The 17,849-nt window shown below is 34.4% G+C and overlaps 2 protein-coding genes across 3 annotated transcripts; both read right to left on the reverse strand.

Moving 5' to 3' along the window:
• Positions 1 to 430: 430 nt before the first annotated feature.
• Positions 431 to 4,144, reverse strand: LOC120121057 (signal recognition particle 9 kDa protein-like). 2 transcript variants are annotated; one of them, XM_039140532.1, is made up of 5 exons: positions 3,975 to 4,144; positions 3,785 to 3,853; positions 1,114 to 1,207; positions 786 to 903; positions 431 to 494 (listed from the first exon to the last, which is right to left on the reverse strand). In XM_039140532.1, the coding sequence occupies exons 1-4, from the start codon at positions 4,044 to 4,046 to the stop codon at positions 827 to 829; spliced, it is 312 nt and encodes a 103-aa protein (XP_038996463.1). In that variant the 5' UTR covers positions 4,047 to 4,144; the 3' UTR covers positions 431 to 494; positions 786 to 826. The 2 variants fall into 2 exon arrangements, with proteins under 2 accessions (XP_038996463.1, XP_038996462.1); XM_039140531.1 differs by lacking the exon at positions 431 to 494 and having other exon boundaries at positions 651 to 903.
• A 5,959-nt stretch (positions 4,145 to 10,103) lies between these two features.
• LOC120121011 (transcription factor UNE12-like) lies at positions 10,104 to 13,215 on the reverse strand. Its single transcript, XM_039140493.1, has 6 exons — positions 12,666 to 13,215; positions 11,966 to 12,085; positions 11,582 to 11,647; positions 11,119 to 11,184; positions 10,847 to 10,924; positions 10,104 to 10,746 (listed from the first exon to the last, which is right to left on the reverse strand). Exons 1-6 carry the CDS (start codon positions 13,005 to 13,007, stop codon positions 10,516 to 10,518), a joined length of 903 nt encoding a protein of 300 aa, XP_038996424.1. The 5' UTR covers positions 13,008 to 13,215; the 3' UTR covers positions 10,104 to 10,515.
• Between the last annotated feature and the right edge of the window lie 4,634 nt (positions 13,216 to 17,849).

Consider the following 17,849-nt stretch of genomic DNA (forward strand, 5'->3'; position numbering starts at 1 on the left):
TATCGTCCAGCATTGAATCTCTCTTAAAGTGTGATTGATGAATTCAAAAGTTGATGATTCAATAAGAAAATGTAAGCTTTAGAGCGGGGGAAAGTTTTGTTTTTGTTCTAAAGTTTTATGTAATGCCTTTAAAACATTGATTTTTTATCGCTACTTGTTATGTTCTACGATCATTAACTTTCCCCCCCCCCCTAGAATATTACCTACTTAATTTATTATCATTTAAAGAACAAACTACCGATACCTGTCCTGAGCACTAACTCATAACTAAACAATCTCAACTCGAAAATATGTCGCAAGAGACGGTCCATTTATGTACCACCAAGGGCCAAGCCTGCATACAAATTGACAGCGCATTTACACCAATACATAAACAGTTTTGTGGTAAATACTGAAAAGGGAAAGATTTCACCTCTTTTGCAGATTTATTGGGCTGGTTGCATTGCATGCCACGCTTGTCGTAATGACATCAAAAGATTCAGATGGAGAATCCAGTAGCAATTCAGCAATTATGCCGATTTCAGTTGCATCCTGGAGAAAGCAAAAACGGATATATGGTCCACAACCCCCCCCCCCCTTTTCTTCTTTGATTAGTGATAAACTCAAGTCTTCAATCCACGCCCCCCACAAAAATATGATAAAATAGTATATCATAATCTACAGAGTGAATCTGCATTCAATGGAATCCATAAAACACCATCAAATTTTCCGAAAAAAATTGACAATTTCAGCATTCTTAAATCATACAAGTCACGATTTCTCTCTAAAATTCAGAGGATCCTACAATAGTTGTTCAAGAACCCCATGTGTCAAGAAGAAGATCAAGCTACTGCTTTCTTCCCCTTCCCTTCTTTGTTGGCTGTGCTTCCATCTGTTCTTTCCCTGTAATTTCTGACATGTCCACTGCATCACAAGAATGCTAACTAGTTACAGCTTTCACATACAAAACCAAACACAAAAAAACGAAAATGTTGGGAAAATAAATACATGGACAAACTTTGGCATATTTTCCAACTATGTTTTTGTATCACTTTAACTTTCATGGAATGATGACTTCTGTTTTGCTACATAGTCAAGAAAGATAAGTCATAATGAAGTAATGAAGAACAATACCATCAGGTCCCCGAGCCATCAAGGTAAAGAATATATTGTTCAGTTTCTCCATCTTCTTCGCCTCCTGTGCTTGATCTGTCTTGAACTTGAGGCACTAATAACAAATAAAATAGTTCAACAATGAGAAAATCCATTGAATATACCATGAAAGAACTAGGGGACTATCAAATACAGATTTCATACATCCCAAATATTACAACTGATCAAACTCTTTTCTTTGAAAAAAAAATCTAAAGTCCAAAAACACGACAGTATCCAAAAGAAATGAAAAACCTAAAAAAAGTAGTGTATTATCATATTCACTGAGGAGACGCTGATTGGAAAGATTACTATCATATTTTCACAACGAACTGATTATGCTAATGTTTATAAGAGATCTGCCTTTAGCCCATCCAGAGGCAATTGTAGGTGCAGTATCTAATTAGGTCTTTATAGATTCAAACTTGAGATATTCAAGCAACACAGAAGGTAAGTATGAAAGTTCAAGATTTCAGTTTAAATATTGCTATAGAGTATAGACACCTAAACACAACTGAGCAACGCAGTTGACGCAGAAAACAAGCATTACCATTACGTGTTTTGAAGATCTCAAATCCAGGCAAGAGTCGCCAGGAACATTAAGTCCATAAATAGAAATCTTCTTTTAACTTCTATGCCAATCATCACCTTTCAGTTCATGATTTCAAGTGATGTGTAGGTGAGTAAGTGAGTTAAAGAAATCAGTTTAGTACTTGCTATAAACTTATCTAGACACCATTGAGCAACTCAGTTAACATGGAAAGCAAGCATAACCATTGAGGATTTTGAAGATCTCAAAACAAGACAAGAGTCACAAGGAACATTTTGTCCATATAATAGAAAATTTCCTCTGAAACCGCCATGCCAATAACAATCTTTCAATAATTTAAGTCGGGGATTACAGTTTGTTAGTTTAAGAAATCAGTTTAATACTTGCAATAAACTTGTCCAAACACAACTAAGAAACTTAGTTAACATAGAAAGCAAGCATAACAAATTGTGGATTTTGAAGATCTCCAAACAAGGCAAGAGTTGCAAGGAACATTTTGTCCATATAATAGAAAATTTCTCAAAACACCAAATTTCATCACTTCACCCGTTAATGAAAAACTCATTGGGATGACTTCTTTGAAGTTCTTTCAATGCAATTTTCTTCTCCTTCCCCTATCACGAGTCTTACAAAAATTGATAAATGCAACAAAGGTCATTGCAAGATTGACTCATGCATTATTGCTACTAATGAGACAGCCAAATGTTTTTTAGCATTTTCCCTAATTAGGGGCCAGAAATGAAAAGCGTGAACAAGTTTAATTGCAATTTATGCCGTATAGTCTACAGAATACAGCTGCAAAAGAGATAGGAAACTAACAAGACATGTTTGTTTATCAAGGAGTTGTGCAGATCAGGTTTTTACTTTCCTAAAAAAATGCTATCAGATTCCCCAGTTTCTATTTGAAAGGCATGGTAATAATCCAAACTATTAAAAGAAAAAGGAATGTTCCCTTGTACAACTCCGGAACTAAGGATCTGTTTAGCATTGCTTTTCAAGCTATAAGGAATACTAAACAGATATATTTTCAAGCAATGTTACCCGGAAAGCAGATCAGTTCAATATGAGGAACGAAAGATGGAACTGGATTTGCTACTTCTATAAAACGTAATTCGATAGTAGTAGTCCTCTCCGGTTTATTTAGTAGGAACAAAATAAAATTTATTACAACATAAAACACGTTTTTGAAACTTATAGATCATTTTTGTTTTTATATAAACACATAATTCTAAATAAATTAATTCTAAAATTTGTGATTTGTCTTTTTTACTTGATAATTTTCCAATAAACTATATTTACATGGGATCACCAGCGTTCCTTGATTCGGAACGTAATTACCAATTTGAAAATCGCTGGGGAGTCCGTGATTTCGGATAATAGAGTTTTCAAGCCAAAAATAATTTTCAAACTGGGCTTTTAAACCAACTAGCTTTTAGCTTTTGGAAAAACACTTTATTGGCATGAGAGGAAACAACTAAGTTAAAGCAATCGAGTTAAACCAAAATCATTATTGGCAGAGATACCCCGGTTCTATCATGCCGAGCTGCCTGTAAGACCTCTGTTGGTTCTTCCTTTAAGATGTATAAACCTACTGATTTTGTAAGAGCACCAACAGCCAACAGCCCAGCATTATATTTTAAATTCAATTATTTATTTTCCCCCATTTATCACCAACTATTTTTTCACTTACAAAATAATATTTAAAATAGACATTTTATCTTTTTAGAAATATTGTTTTGATGGCAATACTAAACGGTTAAAATCTAAACCAAAATTTTCCAAAAAGCACTTCTCCCGAGACTTTTAAAAAGAAGTGCTAAACTAACCCTAAGAAGCAGCAAAGCAAAAGAAAAATAGAAAAATGAAATCATTGCTGCAAATACATCAAAACGAGCTAAAATAGGCATAATATCAAGTACATTATCCACGTAACGCATATCAACAAATACATTCAAGGAAAAAAGATGCTCAAATTCTCATATTTTTCTCAATAAATCCCAAATCTACCTAATTCTCGGGAGCCAATCATCAATTAACATTTCAACATGAAAATTGACTCAGATAAATCCAAAGCAAAAGCAATTAGGGAAATTCGATCGATACCTCTTTGTCATCTGTAACCTTCAAAACCAATTTGCCATCGCAATGCCGGTACTTCATGCAATACCGCGTCTGGATCCCGCCCAATCCAGATCCAGCAAACAGATCAGAAAAATCACCATTTATTTAGTGACAACAACAGCAATAATCATAAGAGGGAGAAACAAAAAGAGGAGACTCAGATTTAGCATACAGATTCAGGACTGGCACGGAACAATTGTACGGTTCGCTCAACGAATTCGTCCCACGATGTTATGTAAACCATTGCGCCGTCAATAGAAGAAAGAACCGATTATGGGATGAGAATCTGCAAGACCGAGCGTAGCCTGCGTCACACTCAAAAGCGAAGCAGAGAATTTTATTGAATTTTGTTTGGGATGGCGGATATTATAGAAAAGTATTGCGGTTTAGGGTCATTTTTAAGCCAATAGAAGCTTGCCACGGCAGCAAAAAGAAGCAAAGTGTTGGACGGACTAGAGTTTAATTTTGCCGCCCCTGACTCGTAAGCGGAGAAAATAAGCAAACCGCTGCGTTTTATATCAAGTTATCAACATTCCTTTGTTTACGATGAAATTCTCTTTAACACCCCTCGGCTTCGTCAGCAACATCCAATTTTTTTATCAGATACATTTTTTAATAATAGCGTATGTGATTATAAGATAATAAATATTCGAAATATTCTTATTCATTTTACAATAAACTCTCAAACGTTTTTGTAGGCATCGTGTTCTAACACGAGACTTATAACAATAACAATGTCATAAGTGTGAACGCTTAATGTTAAATGATCGAGAGTAATCTTTAAACATATACTATCTATCTTGTGCATAGCTTAGATTATCAGATACTTTTGAATAAAAGAAGGGTATATTTCCATCCCGGTCACAATGAAAGAGTTCTGATCATGAAAGAAAATGCACAAGCAAGCACCTTTAGTTGAACACAGATTGATAAAAGTGGTTTAGGTATTTAGCTGTTCTAACTGTGCAACAGACCAAACAAGCTACACCAAAAAAAATGGTCAAATTAACATCGTTAAATGGAGAAACAAAATGCAGATTTCTGCTTTTTCAGCATTCATCTCACAGTAAACTGCTCATTCCGGACATAAATATTTATCATGTCACTGTATTCAACTTTCATTCCTGTCATGATTGTTCACGGATTCCATTATGGAATCTATAGTGAAGTTGTCCTAACTCACTCAGAACCCATCAGAAAACTACAAGGGGTTGCTTTGCATGCCAAAAACTTGTTTCAAGCAGGAAGTAGTTAACATATGTTTTATGACAAACATAAGAGACGGAGATATAATGGAGGATACCTACCTTAATTTCTTCAAAGGAACAGAACTCAAAACAATGTTGCAAATTGGACAGCATTCTAGTCCTCCTCTTGTATCTTATCATATATTATATGCACTTTCAGCAGACTACGTAAAATCCAAAAGAAGCCTATCATAAATTTCTAGTTGTTGACTCAGCAGAGTTACAAGGCACTGAAATGAAGATCACAAGTGAAGCAAAAATCATCTTGAAGTTTGAATCTTTCTTTAGACTTGTATAAATTTCTAGTTATGATTACTCAATCGATGTTTGATCAACTGCTCGCAGACTCTGTATCTTTTTCCAGTCTTGTCTCGAGTGGAAGACTACCGGCATCATTGGACCCATGTTTTTTCTGGAGCTCTTTATAGGTCTCTCCATTTTGCAGTCAAATTGGACTCAAATCCCTTCTCACCCATAATTCGAAGGATATTGAATAATTAAGCATATTCGAATGGAAATTGGGTATGGAACATTTAGATCCGTTTAGTTTTATTTGAATGGGAATACACTATTTGAGATGAGTTTATGGGAGTGATAAATAGACCAAGGAGGGATTATACGGCTGTTGACCGTTTTGAATGGATTGGGTCGTCTTCTAGGGCCTACTCACCGAAGAGCTTCATCGTTAGCAATTGGGTCGATGCTGATAATTGTTGGAGAATCCGGCAAAGATGTTGCATGTTGTGGAGTATTAGTTTTGTGTCCAAAGAACACTTGAGAGTTCAGTACGTCCTGGGAAAATCAACCGATTAGATCTTCTGCCAAACTTGTGTGGAGGATGGTGTTCTTCGGAGTCATATGGACTATTTGGTTGTATCAAAACGACGCCTTTTTCAACAACAAAAATTTCAAATGAAGGCCGTGTATTCGATTTGGCTATGTTGAGGGTGGGATTTTGGTGCAAGTGCAAATGGCCTACATGCTGCCCATCAGTCCTTGATTTCTTTCGATCTCCCTCCAATATCGTAGTGATGGGTAAGTAACCCTGAACTTCATTAAAGCATGGGTAAGTATTGTTCTTGTGATCGAGGGTATCTTTGACCGTCTTATATACGGAAGGTTTTGGTCTGTACCGTGTTTGTATGCTTGTTCTTTGACTCATACTGCATAACTATTCTGAATTGTCTACCCTATAACTGGGCACATTCGTTTTCCAAGTGCTGATTATGGGTCTACTATGTCATTGTGTTATGCTTTTGCTTCTGTGTATCATTTTTCTTGAGCTCGCAAGTAGTGGCAGCCGGCAGGTGTGCCATTGCCATCTCAAGTGCGATCTGGCTGTCTTAAATTTCAATTGAAATGTTTTATTAAATTTTGAATTCGTTTTAATTTTTTATATTTTGATAGACGTGTCGGATCTTATAAGAAAATTTAAAGAAAGTGGATTAGATGTAATTGAAGCACGTGTATTTTGGAATGTGCATGAATCGGATCGTCGTCAATATAATTTTAGTGAAAATCTTGATCTTATTTGATTTCATTAAACGATTCAAGACAAGATTTTATGCTTGGATGAACCGAGGTAACTTTAGTCGTCATTCTTCTGCTAGCTCCCATTAACTTCCCTTCCCAGTTCCGCATAAAAACTCCTGACCATGCAATCTTTTGTGCTTGGATGAACCGAACATCAAAATTCACCTTGACTGATGGGGAGACTGGAGGCTTCCATAGAACTATGGGGGCGGGGATGAAGAATGCAGACACACTTTTGTTGTGGTGATGTCCAGGCACTATGCTTTCACAAAGGTAATTATATCTTCAGAACGCATACGATGACCCTCATGAATAAGGTAATTATATACTTTTTTTGTTTTTAATTAATAATATATATTTTTAACATGAATGCGTAGAAAAAATGTCGTGTTCATTCAAGATTTATGGAGATAAATTCAAAAAGTCTATTGTGGATATAGAAGATTTTCCGTCGAAGCCGTGTCAGACGAGTTATGGATCAGATTTGAGTTGCCATTGAACACCAGTGAAGCTTAGAAATATAGAATTGTTATGAAAGAAAGAGGAAATCTTTGAGAGAGAAAGAGATAAAGATGAAGAGTAAGTGATAATATGATATTATTGTTAATTGTCGTAACATACAAATTTCATACATGTAAGCCCAATAATGAGCCTATTTATGCAGCCCACTAGAGCCTAACAATCTAACTAACATTAGTTACAAAAAGTTAAAGGATTGTATTCTAATACTCTCCAAGATTCCCTATTAGAATACTCTAATATTCCTCTGGTTCTTCTTCTTTAAGTCCTGATTGAACTTCTTCATAAGACTTAACACCAAGCTAAAATCGAAGACGAGGAAAAGAGGCCCTTGGCACTGGTTTGGTCAAAATGTCAGCAATTTGTTCACTGCTAGGAACAAAATTGACTACCAGCTGCCCAGTAAGAACTCGTTCTCGAACAAAAAACATGTCAATCTCTACATGTTTCATACGAGCATGATGTGTAGGATTAGCTGCTAGAGTGACTGTGGAAGTGTTGTCACACCAGGCGACTGGTCTTCCATAAATAGAGACACCAATTTCTTTCAACAATTGTTCTATCCATATAAATTCAGAAACTGCATTTGCCAAGATTCTATATTCAGCTTCACAGGTGGATCTTGAGACCACACTTTGCTTCTTTGAGCTCTAAGCAATGAGATTCCCACCAAGGTAAATACAAAAACCCGTGGTGGATCTGTGATCTTCAACTGATGTTGTCCAATCAACATCAGAATAGCATACAAGCTGAAAAGGATCTCCAACAACAAAGAACAGACCATGATCTAAGGTCCCCTTAAGATTCCTTAGAATTCTCTTAACAGTTGTCCGATGTGTTGTACAAGGAGCATTCATATACTGACTCAACATGTTCACAGCATATGAAATGTCCGGGTGAGTAAGGCACACATACTGAAGACCACCAACAGTACTCCTATAAAGATGTACATTAGAAAAACACTCATCATCATTAGATGTGAGCTTAGGAGTGACTGCTATAGGAGTTGATGTAGGAGCAGCCTGCAGCATACCAGTCCGAGACAATAATTCCTTAATGTACTTTCTCTAGTTTAGAAGCACTCCTTCTGGATAGGATTGAATCTCCATCCCAAGAAAAAAACCAAGTTGACCCAAATCTTTGAGGGAAAACTCAATATATATTTGCAGCAGCACAATCTGATCAACCTCCTCAACACTGCCTCCTGTGATCACTATGTCATCAACATACACCATAAGCAACACTGTTGACTTTGCTGAACACTTGATAAACAAAGATGTATCAGCTTTTGAGGCATGGAACCCCATCCTAGTGACCAAATTTTTTTTAAGTGTGTCAAACCAGACCCTTAGTGCTTGTCGAAGCCCATACAAGACTTTTTTCAGGTGACATACAAGATTTTCTCCATGTGGCCCTTGTTGCTCAAATCCATGAGGTTATGTCATGTGTATGTCTTCAACCAACTCGTCATTCAAGAAGGCATTGTTTATGTCAATCTGCCTTATCGCCCATCACTTCATCACAGCAGTGGCTAAAACAGTCTTGATGGTACTTGACCTCATCACAGGACTAAAAGTTTTGCTAAAATCATACCCTGGTGTTTGAGAAAAACCCTTCGCTACCAGTCTTGCTTTGAGTCTCTCAACCGACCTTTCAGGCTTTTTCTTAACCCTGAATAACCACTTACATTCAACAGACTTCCTTGAAGGAGGTAAAACTTGAAGTTCCTAAGTCTGTTTTTTTAGAGCATTATATTCCTGATGAACAGCCAGATTCCAATCAGGATCCTTTAGGGAAGTATACACATCAGAAGGTTCTGATGCAATGTGATGTGTGAGAAGGGATTTAGGCTTAAAAATACCAGCCTTCCGCTAGTAACCATTGGATGAGCATTTTAAACACGGGGTGAAATAGATGGTGATGAATTTGTGGGGATGAAGTGATGGAAGTGGGAGTGGATGAAGATGATAACGAATATTGATGTGATATAGATGGAGATAACAGATGGGGTGGAATTAATGAATGTGAAAGTTGTGAAGATTTTACAATTTAAATTTATTTTATTTTTAAGTAAAGTTTTAACTTCATTTTATTTTTAAATAGTTTAGGAAAATAATTGTAGTCACATACTACGTTATGATGTTTCCGAATAACATTAATATATATATATATATGAGTATTTTTTTCTTTTCATTTCCATCCTTGTTTTCAAGGCAACTTCAATTTGATGTGGTGGAATCATATCAATATATTAATGTTTGTTTATGTAGCTTTCTTGTGTTTGTCCTGGATCAGTCTGTTTCATAGGTGGATGTTGTGACACGTGGGAAAAACTGGTTGGGTCTATGTTGATAGGGGATATCAGGCGAAGGGTAAATTGGTTTCCCTTGGAATCCTGCTGTCATTGTAGCAAAATCACTAAGCTCAGTTTAGCAGTTTCTTGTCTTTCCCCGAATTAAAGAAGTAATATGGCTGCCATCTCTCCTACCTCATCAATCACCCCTGCAACTGTTGCTAGCAGGCCTCCAACGAGGCTTGCATCCCCGGTCGCCATTGTTAAGTTTCTATGATAATTTCATTTTCAATTCAACTGCAAAATTTGCTTCCAGGGTTGCAAGGACGGCAAAGAAAGGGAAAGTGACATGTTCAATGGAGAAGCCGTGTGATGAGGAGAAATACTCAGCGATGAGCATGAGAGCGTCGTTGCTGGCAGCAGTGTGTGCGGCCACCATGCCAAGCCCAACAGTGATGGCTCTGGTGGACGAGAGAATGTCCACAGAAGGAACTGGACTTCCCTTTGGTTTGAGCAACAATCTCCTAGGGTGGATCTTGTTCGTGGTATTCGCCTTGATTGGGCTCTTTACTTTGTTTACACTTCCTCTCTTGAAGAGGATGAGGAGTTTGGACTGTCCCTCTAAAGCTACATCATGTTGAAAGACTGTTCTATCCTGTAATAAAACTACATCATGCACGTCCAGGGTGCATTCTCCTATCTTCTTGGATAATTGGAATTTTATGTGTAAGATATCCAGTAATACCACTGTTGCAGTAACAATATAGTACAATATATATACATATATATATCTTCTGTCCAGGTCTGACAACCCACTAAACCAAAAATCAAAGCCCCCCACTATGAAAGTGCTTCCATCATTGTCCAATAACCAACTTTGATACAAAAGAGACCAGCATATCAAATGAGGTTTGACAATTCCCTTCCCTTTTTTCATCTATCAACTTGTCAAGGCATGAAGGGCCTGCCTGTATCTTTTTATGCAGACATCAAACCCTGTTTCAAACTTTTTAAAAAGGCAGGAAAAGAAAGGCATCTCTGACTTGTATTTTCGTAGTGTGGGACCAAGGATGGACTGTGGGATGCATACCCTTATTTCCGTTCTCTTTAATTCTCGGGATCTATGAAAGAGGATTTGTTTCTGGCTTGACGACAGAGGATGTATCCGGCGGTTGTGCGTGGTGGATTGCAGTGGCGAGTGAGATAGGCATGATGCAGAGGGCCTTTGATTGAAGGAATTGCATGGCAGCTCCAACGTTCTCTTCCATAAGTTTGGCTACCTGTCGCTCAGTGCCGTCGCTTGACCATATCTCCCACGCCGGTTGGCTCCTTCCACCCTCACCACTTCCATCCTGGTGTGTGATAAGAGGAAAGCTTAATTGCCCGATTGAACAGTCACAATACAATATAAAAGGAAAACGTGGCACATATGAATGATTACGTATTTGTTACCTCAACTGATGATAGTGGGATGTCTGTTACAAGTGGTGCCACTGCACCTGCCCCGCCCAACCTACTCATGCTCAAAACCTGTTATATTATCAACAAACAATGATCCCTAAATATATTGGCAAAGGATAACTTTGGAAACTACAAGGCACATTCATCTAATAAGAACTCATAGATGAATCCCATACACATGACCTGAGCAGCATTACAATATGCAGTTTTAAAAGAACGGAATACGAAGTACAAAGTCAAACGGTAAACAGAGTTAACGGTACCTTAACTTGGAGCCTCAGGAACTTCACATAATCTATAATTTCATCAAGCATGACTGCTCTATCAGTCTGCACAAAAAACATATGTCACTACTAAATGAAAAAAGATATATTACCACGGTTAACTTTCCCCAAACACACCAATCTACCATAAAGTCAACCGTCTCAAAGAGATCCATATAATAATGATCAACCTAGCTAGGTTAAACAACACAGTTAACCATAAAATTTTGAGATATTAGCTCTCAGATTAGAACACCCGAATGCATTCCATATTTACAGGCAATTTGACTTACAATAAAGTTAGATCAGGAATGAAACGAAGTGGAGAAACCCTCGAATAATAAAGTTACATTTTAGCGCCTTCACATCTCAAGTTTAGCCGTAAAACTATATTGCAAGGCTATACAACAAGATACTGGAAATACAAAGTCATTTCATTTGAAACATTAAAAAAGGAACTGACCTTGTTAACATTAGGAACAAGTTCCTGTAATGCTCTGATTCTTTCAGCAATTCTCTCCCTGCGCAACTGTACCAATGGAGAAAATGGAAAGGTTGAATATGACTGGTTCAGGTGCAACTGTCTATTGAGCAGGTTCACTTTGGAATTTCTCAACATAAAAAGTGGCAATAAATATAACTCTATTCAAGGGGATAACTTCGAGATCAATATTAATCAAATAAAAAAAATGGCATTTAAAAAAAACAATTTCATTCAAACAGCTTATATTATCGGATTAATCACTACTTATGTTGCAAGGCATCAACTCAGTCTATCAGTTTCTAGCTTCCTAAAATTTTCCTGGCTATGGAACTAATGCCTTTTGATTCTAACCAAGAAGCATACCCGTTCAGCAATGCTATGTGGATCTGTGGCCTGTCCTCGTCTAGCCCGCACCCTCGGACGCATTGTTGGTGGATGAGGTGATGGAGCAACAGTTGCAGGCATTGGTGAGCCATGGAAAACCTGGAAATTTATATAGGTCATGTCTCGATGATAGGGTTTACAAAACCATTTTCCTCGAACAACCATCTCTCTTCTCAACAAGGAAAAAGGGTAAAGCAAAAAAGATCATCACCATAGCAGCAATAGTTTGAGTGAATCCAATCTAGTGGAAAAGACAATAGAAATCTTACCAGAATCTTCTACACTTCTAAAAAGTAGTGCATAATATTTCCTATAAAATTTGTAGGATGAACTGCCATTACAAATAACTAAAACACAAAACCAACTGCTCCAGATGATATAACATCTTCTAACACGATCAGAAGCTGTTCTGACATTTGACACCTTCCACAAATAAGTGAACTCCGTCTTACATGATATTCACAATTTTTGGCAACTAGGCTGTTCTGATATTTGAGTTTTCTTTCACTATGTGACTAAAGCTTTCATTTTGGGGTAATTAGAATAATTCTACACTGCAAGTAGGTTTATGCCTCTCATTGACAAAGAAACATGTTCCGGTTTCTCTTGGTGGTTGGGGGGGGGAGCGGTTAATTAATGAGAAATTTATCATCAGTTAGCAAATTACTATTTTCCTTACACTTTTCACAGAAGAAGCCCTGCCATCAACGTCTTCATCTCGAAAGCGCTTGCTGCTGCCGGAAGCTTCCTCGGGCTTCAAAACCCCGCCTTTTCCTTGGTCCAAGCTCAACCCCAACGGAAAAACCTGTCCGGGAAACGCACCGCCTCCAATTCCGCCGAGATTTCCGGCTCCGTCACCGGAGCTGAGCTGTAGAAACATTGGCGCCGCAGCTCCCACAGCGGTTCCAGCCATTCCACCGTCGGGTCCCGCCAAACCCGACTCGGAAGGCGCGAAGTCAGGGAGACCGAGGATTTGCTCGAGGAAATCATCCGCGGGAGCTTCGTGAGGGTTATTAGCCATGAGAAAGTCGAAGAGGGATTGAAGTGAGTCGAAGTACCGTTTTAAAGCTACCAAAAAGCATCAACATGCAAACAAGTTGAAAACCCAACAGAATACTAAAAAAGAAAATGAAGTCAGTTCATATCTTTCTGTTTCCAAGCTTCAACCTTTAGATACTTGGGTTTTCGTGGGTTTGGGGTTCTTAACTTGAGAGCTCTGAGAAAGATACGGAAAGGGTAGAAGGGGGAGGAAAAGGGGGTTAAAAATGTAGCCTTTTGTCAGTTTGTGTTGAAGTTCGATCAAAATTATGTGTGGGAAAGTATGATTCCATATGATTCGGTTCGATTTTTACTTTTTATTTTTCATAATTCATCAACTTTTATTTTTAAGGAAAATATATAAATGGTCCCGCGTATATATATATTACTTCATTTGAATCTCTTAATTATTAAAAATTAAAATAAATTATATTATTTCTCATTCAATTATTTAATTATTTTAATTTTATCATCGATCTTTTAATTTTATCAATTAGATCATTTAATTATTTAATTATGTTCAATTAAACTATTAGTCATTAATGGTTAACAAAAATATTGATGTAATGGTTAAAAAAATTTGTATAATTACATTTAATCCTTAATATTTATATATTTAATATTTATATATTATATCAATGTAATCTTAATTTAAATTTAATTTAATAAATTAATCATTCAATCAATAATTATAATGTATCAACACATGATTATGACATCACCTGATTTAAAGATTTTTTTATTAATTTAAAATTATTAATTAAATAATTTTTTATATAATCAAATGGTGACAATAAAACTAAATTACAAAGAATAAATTTTAGAAGGGCTGTAAGGATTCGTACCTAGGCATCAAAGATAGTGGAAGCACGCCAATGCCAATGGGCTATCTTCGACATTTGTATACACAATAATATATATATTGACATTACAGTTAATGCCACCTCAAAACGTAAATTTAAAATATGTATATTTTTAAACTAAATTTGATATTTTCTTTTTCTTTTTACATTTATAATTTAGTGATTATATATAAAATGTTAAATTAATTATTTTTAATTTAATTAATAATTTTATTGTTTATAAATACAAATTGTATAAAAATATAAATGATTTAATTTATATTTAAATGTATGAGCCATTTGATTAGATAGAAAATTTATTTAATTAAATAAATTAAAATTAATAAAAAAAAATATTCAAATCAAGTGGTGACACGTGTCTATAGTGACACATGTCATGATCATGTGTTGACACATGTCAGTTATTGATTGAATGATTAATTTATTAAATTAAATTTAAATTATAGTCAAATTGATAGAATATATAAACATTAAGGACTAAATGTATAGTTATGCCAATTTTTTAACTACCATGTCTGCATTTCCATTAACTATTAACAGCTAGTGGCTTAATTGAACACAATTAAATAGCTAAGTGCTTTGATCGACAAAATTGAAAGATCAATAGCAAAAATAAAAGATCTAAATAATTGAGTAGTTAATGGTATAATTTACCCTAAAAATTATAAAATATCCTCAAACTATAGGAAGTTGTTTTGTTGAGTCTGTTGACTATTAAAAGTTACAAAATAGTCACGTGACTATTTATAATGTTTCAAACTAGTCCTTTTTCATAAAAAAATTTAACGGTCATCTGAGCTGAATATTAACATGTTGACTGAGATATGACAGTCATTTGAGATTATAAGATCAAATTTTATCATATCTCAGTCAACAAGTTAGCGTATAACTCAGACTACTGTCAAATTTTTTAATGAAAAATAACGAGTTTGGAACATAATGAATAGTTGAGTGACCATTTTGTAACTTTTGATAGTCGAGTGACTCAACAAAGCAACTCCTTAAAATCAGGAGACTATTTTGTAACTTTTAATAATCAAAGGACTCAATAAAACAATATCTTATAGTCAGAGAACCATTTGTGTATTTTACCCTTTATTTTTATATTGTTCTTAAGATTTTATATTTTATTTTAGTAAAATGGTTTTATTTTATGTATATTTTTTTTAAAAAAAGTATGTATATTTTTATTAATTTGAGATAAATATAAAATGTTATCTATTCAAATTATTTAATTATTTTATAACTATAAATTTTATTTTTATATTATAAAAATTAATTATAAATTAAATAAAAGATCGAAATTAATTTGATTTTGATAATGGTAATTTTTAAATTATGAATTATAAATAGTCCAAATATAAATATTTAAATCAATTTTCAATTAATTGGTTTCATGAGAGGCCATGTTATTTTCTTCCTTTTTTTATCCGTCTATGTTAATAGATAGTAGGTGGTCTTACAACGGTGTCTTTTATTCGTGAAATTTTACTTCAACTCCGGCTGAATATATTGAAAAAATAAAATAAAAATTATGTCAATAGTCTCTTTTATTTTTTGTCTAATCAACTTTGATCATTAATTTTTTTAATTAAACGCGTTTGATCCCTTACATTATCGATCGGTCCGATTTAAATTACTTAACCGTTAAATTTCGTCCATTAACATAAGTTCGAATTGGTAATTAATATATATATATATATATATATATATATATATATATATATATATATATATACACGTGTCTTCTTCTTCTTCTTCTCACCTCAGTCATTAAAACATGCTGGATCACGAAATCTAAGAATTCATACCTCAGCTACCTTCTTCTGAAACTCATATTCCACTTGAGCACGATATTCAGAAATCTCTTTCTCTGCCTCTTACTTTGCTTGTCTTAGTCTAGCCATTTTTGTTGAAGAAAGAAACTAGAAGATGATCCACATGCTTGGGGTCATTTACACCTTAAACCCGATAATGTTTTGGTCCGAGAAGATGGACATATAATGCTTTCAGATTTCGACCTCTCTCATAGATGCACCGTCTCGCCGACGTTGGTTAAATCATAAAACTCGACCGAATCGAAAAATTTAACATTTTGTACTCGGCCTGCATGTTTGCAACCAACATGTGTACTATAGTCGTATTGTATCCAACCTGCATGTTTCGAGCTGACTTTTTTTTTCTTTCGAACAAGCTTAAGAAAGACAAAATAAAGAATGAATCGAATCATCGAGTCCTCTTCTTGAGCTCACTGCAGAACCTACCAATGCTCGATCGAACCTACCGTCAATCACCGCGTGATTAAACCGAACAACCGATGAAGATACCTTCGCCGAGCTCGATGACTTGGACGGCCATGATTAACGTCTGTCCTCTGTCACCAACACCTTTCAAGGAGTCTCTTCAATCCAGAATCGGTCTTCATTGTTAATTGTGGTGTCTGTTATCGGAAGACGAGAAGCGCAATATTCGATTTCTTGGCACATGTTGGAAATTGAATGGATGCAAGGTGGACGCCATACATTTCCCATCCGAGATCAAAGCACCCACCCACCTCGGAAAAATATGGATGATCTTCGGCCAATTTTATTATGATCGCTCAATAATCCTCTCAAAAGACACGAGTGAAACCCAAGTTCTAAAAAGCATCCATACAAATGGCATAGTCAAACTCCTTTATCGATAACAATTATCTCTTTAACCACTGAAATCGTTTAGTTTGTACGCTAACTTCTTATTTTTATATAAGATAATCACATCATTTTAGTTACCACAATGTACGATATAAAAAAAATTGTATTTAACATTTGATTAAATAATCTTGGCCCCTAATATTTTATTTTAATTTATGATAAAAATATTCTTATTGTTTGATTAAATAGTCATTTTGATTCGTATTTTTTTTTAACATTTTAGCCCACAACGTCTCATTTTAAAGGGAAAAATGTTCTATTTTAGAACGTTAAATGTTTGTTGACTAATAATTTTTATCTACAAAAAAGACATTTTATCTCAAAATGAAACGTTAAGGATTAAAATATTTCGAAAAAAAATGGAGCAAAGTGACTATTATCAAATATTAGGATTTTTTAACATCACGCCTTAACAAAATAGTGGTTATTATTTTATTTGAGCAAAACTTTAAATTTTAAAAAAATATAAAATATAAAATTAAAACATTATAATTAAATTCATAATTTATATAATATAAAAATTGTTAGTAGAATTTGACATAATAAATTTAATAATTATTATTTAAAATAAAATAAAATTTTAAAACAATATAGAGATTAAAGTGACCCGATTAAAAAAAGGATTAAACTTATAACTTACAACAGTGTAAGGTTAATTAACAAAAAATTTCAAAAAATTTTATTCCTTTATTGCAATTCTCAAATTGGGCAAGTTGCAATTTTTATTATTTTCTAAAAAAAATAATTGCTCAAGTTGGTATTATTCATCTCATGTACTTTTGTCTCATTTAATTTGTCCATATTTGTTCTCTAAACAAATTCAGATTTTATAAATTTCTTTCAAGTACACGTTTAAAATTTATGTAATTTAACAATTATATTTTTTTTTCTATTTTGAATATGTTTAAATACGACATTTATGCTTTAAATATATGATTTTTTATAATATAATCTATTGACTATAATCAATATGAAAATTAATTTTATAAACATTGTTCGAATAATGTTAAATGTCATTTTATATAAATTTAGAAAGTTTACATTATTTAAATATTATAGTAATTGTTATTTTTTTACTATCAATGTTTTAAATCATAACATATACAAATATTACAAAAAATTAATCAAGGTATCTCGAGATTCATAATATCTGATTTTTTGATATTATTTCTGACAAGTCGCATAATATTTTAGATATTAAATTTATTGTTAGACGATTATATCTTTTAATCCTACAAACTTACGATTAATCATTATAATTTTAAAGTT

The sequence above is a fragment of the Hibiscus syriacus genome, unplaced genomic scaffold, assembly GCF_006381635.1.
Source record: "Hibiscus syriacus cultivar Baekdansim isolate YM2019G1 unplaced genomic scaffold, ASM638163v2 tig00110356_pilon, whole genome shotgun sequence".
Classification (NCBI taxonomy): Eukaryota; Viridiplantae; Streptophyta; class Magnoliopsida; order Malvales; family Malvaceae; genus Hibiscus; species Hibiscus syriacus.

Excerpts from the sequence above, each read along its gene's own strand:
- LOC120121057 (XM_039140532.1), bottom strand. The coding sequence starts at position 4,046 with ATGGTTTACATAACATCGTGGGACGAATTCGTTGAGCGAACCGTACAA. Across the intron at positions 3,854-3,974 it reads TCCGTGCCAGTCCTGAATCT|ACGCGGTATTGCATGAAGTA; the intron begins GTATGCTAAATC and ends GGCGGGATCCAG. Across the intron at positions 904-1,113 it reads GATGGCTCGGGGACCTGATG|TGGACATGTCAGAAATTACA; the intron begins GTATTGTTCTTC and ends CTTGTGATGCAG.
- LOC120121011 (XM_039140493.1), bottom strand. The coding sequence starts at position 13,007 with ATGGCTAATAACCCTCACGAAGCTCCCGCGGATGATTTCCTCGAGCAA. Across the intron at positions 12,086-12,665 it reads GGGCTTCTTCTGTGAAAAGT|GTTTTCCATGGCTCACCAAT; the intron begins GTAAGGAAAATA and ends ATAAATTTCCAG. Across the intron at positions 11,185-11,581 it reads TTGTTCCTAATGTTAACAAG|ACTGATAGAGCAGTCATGCT; the intron begins GTCAGTTCCTTT and ends TTTTTTGTGCAG.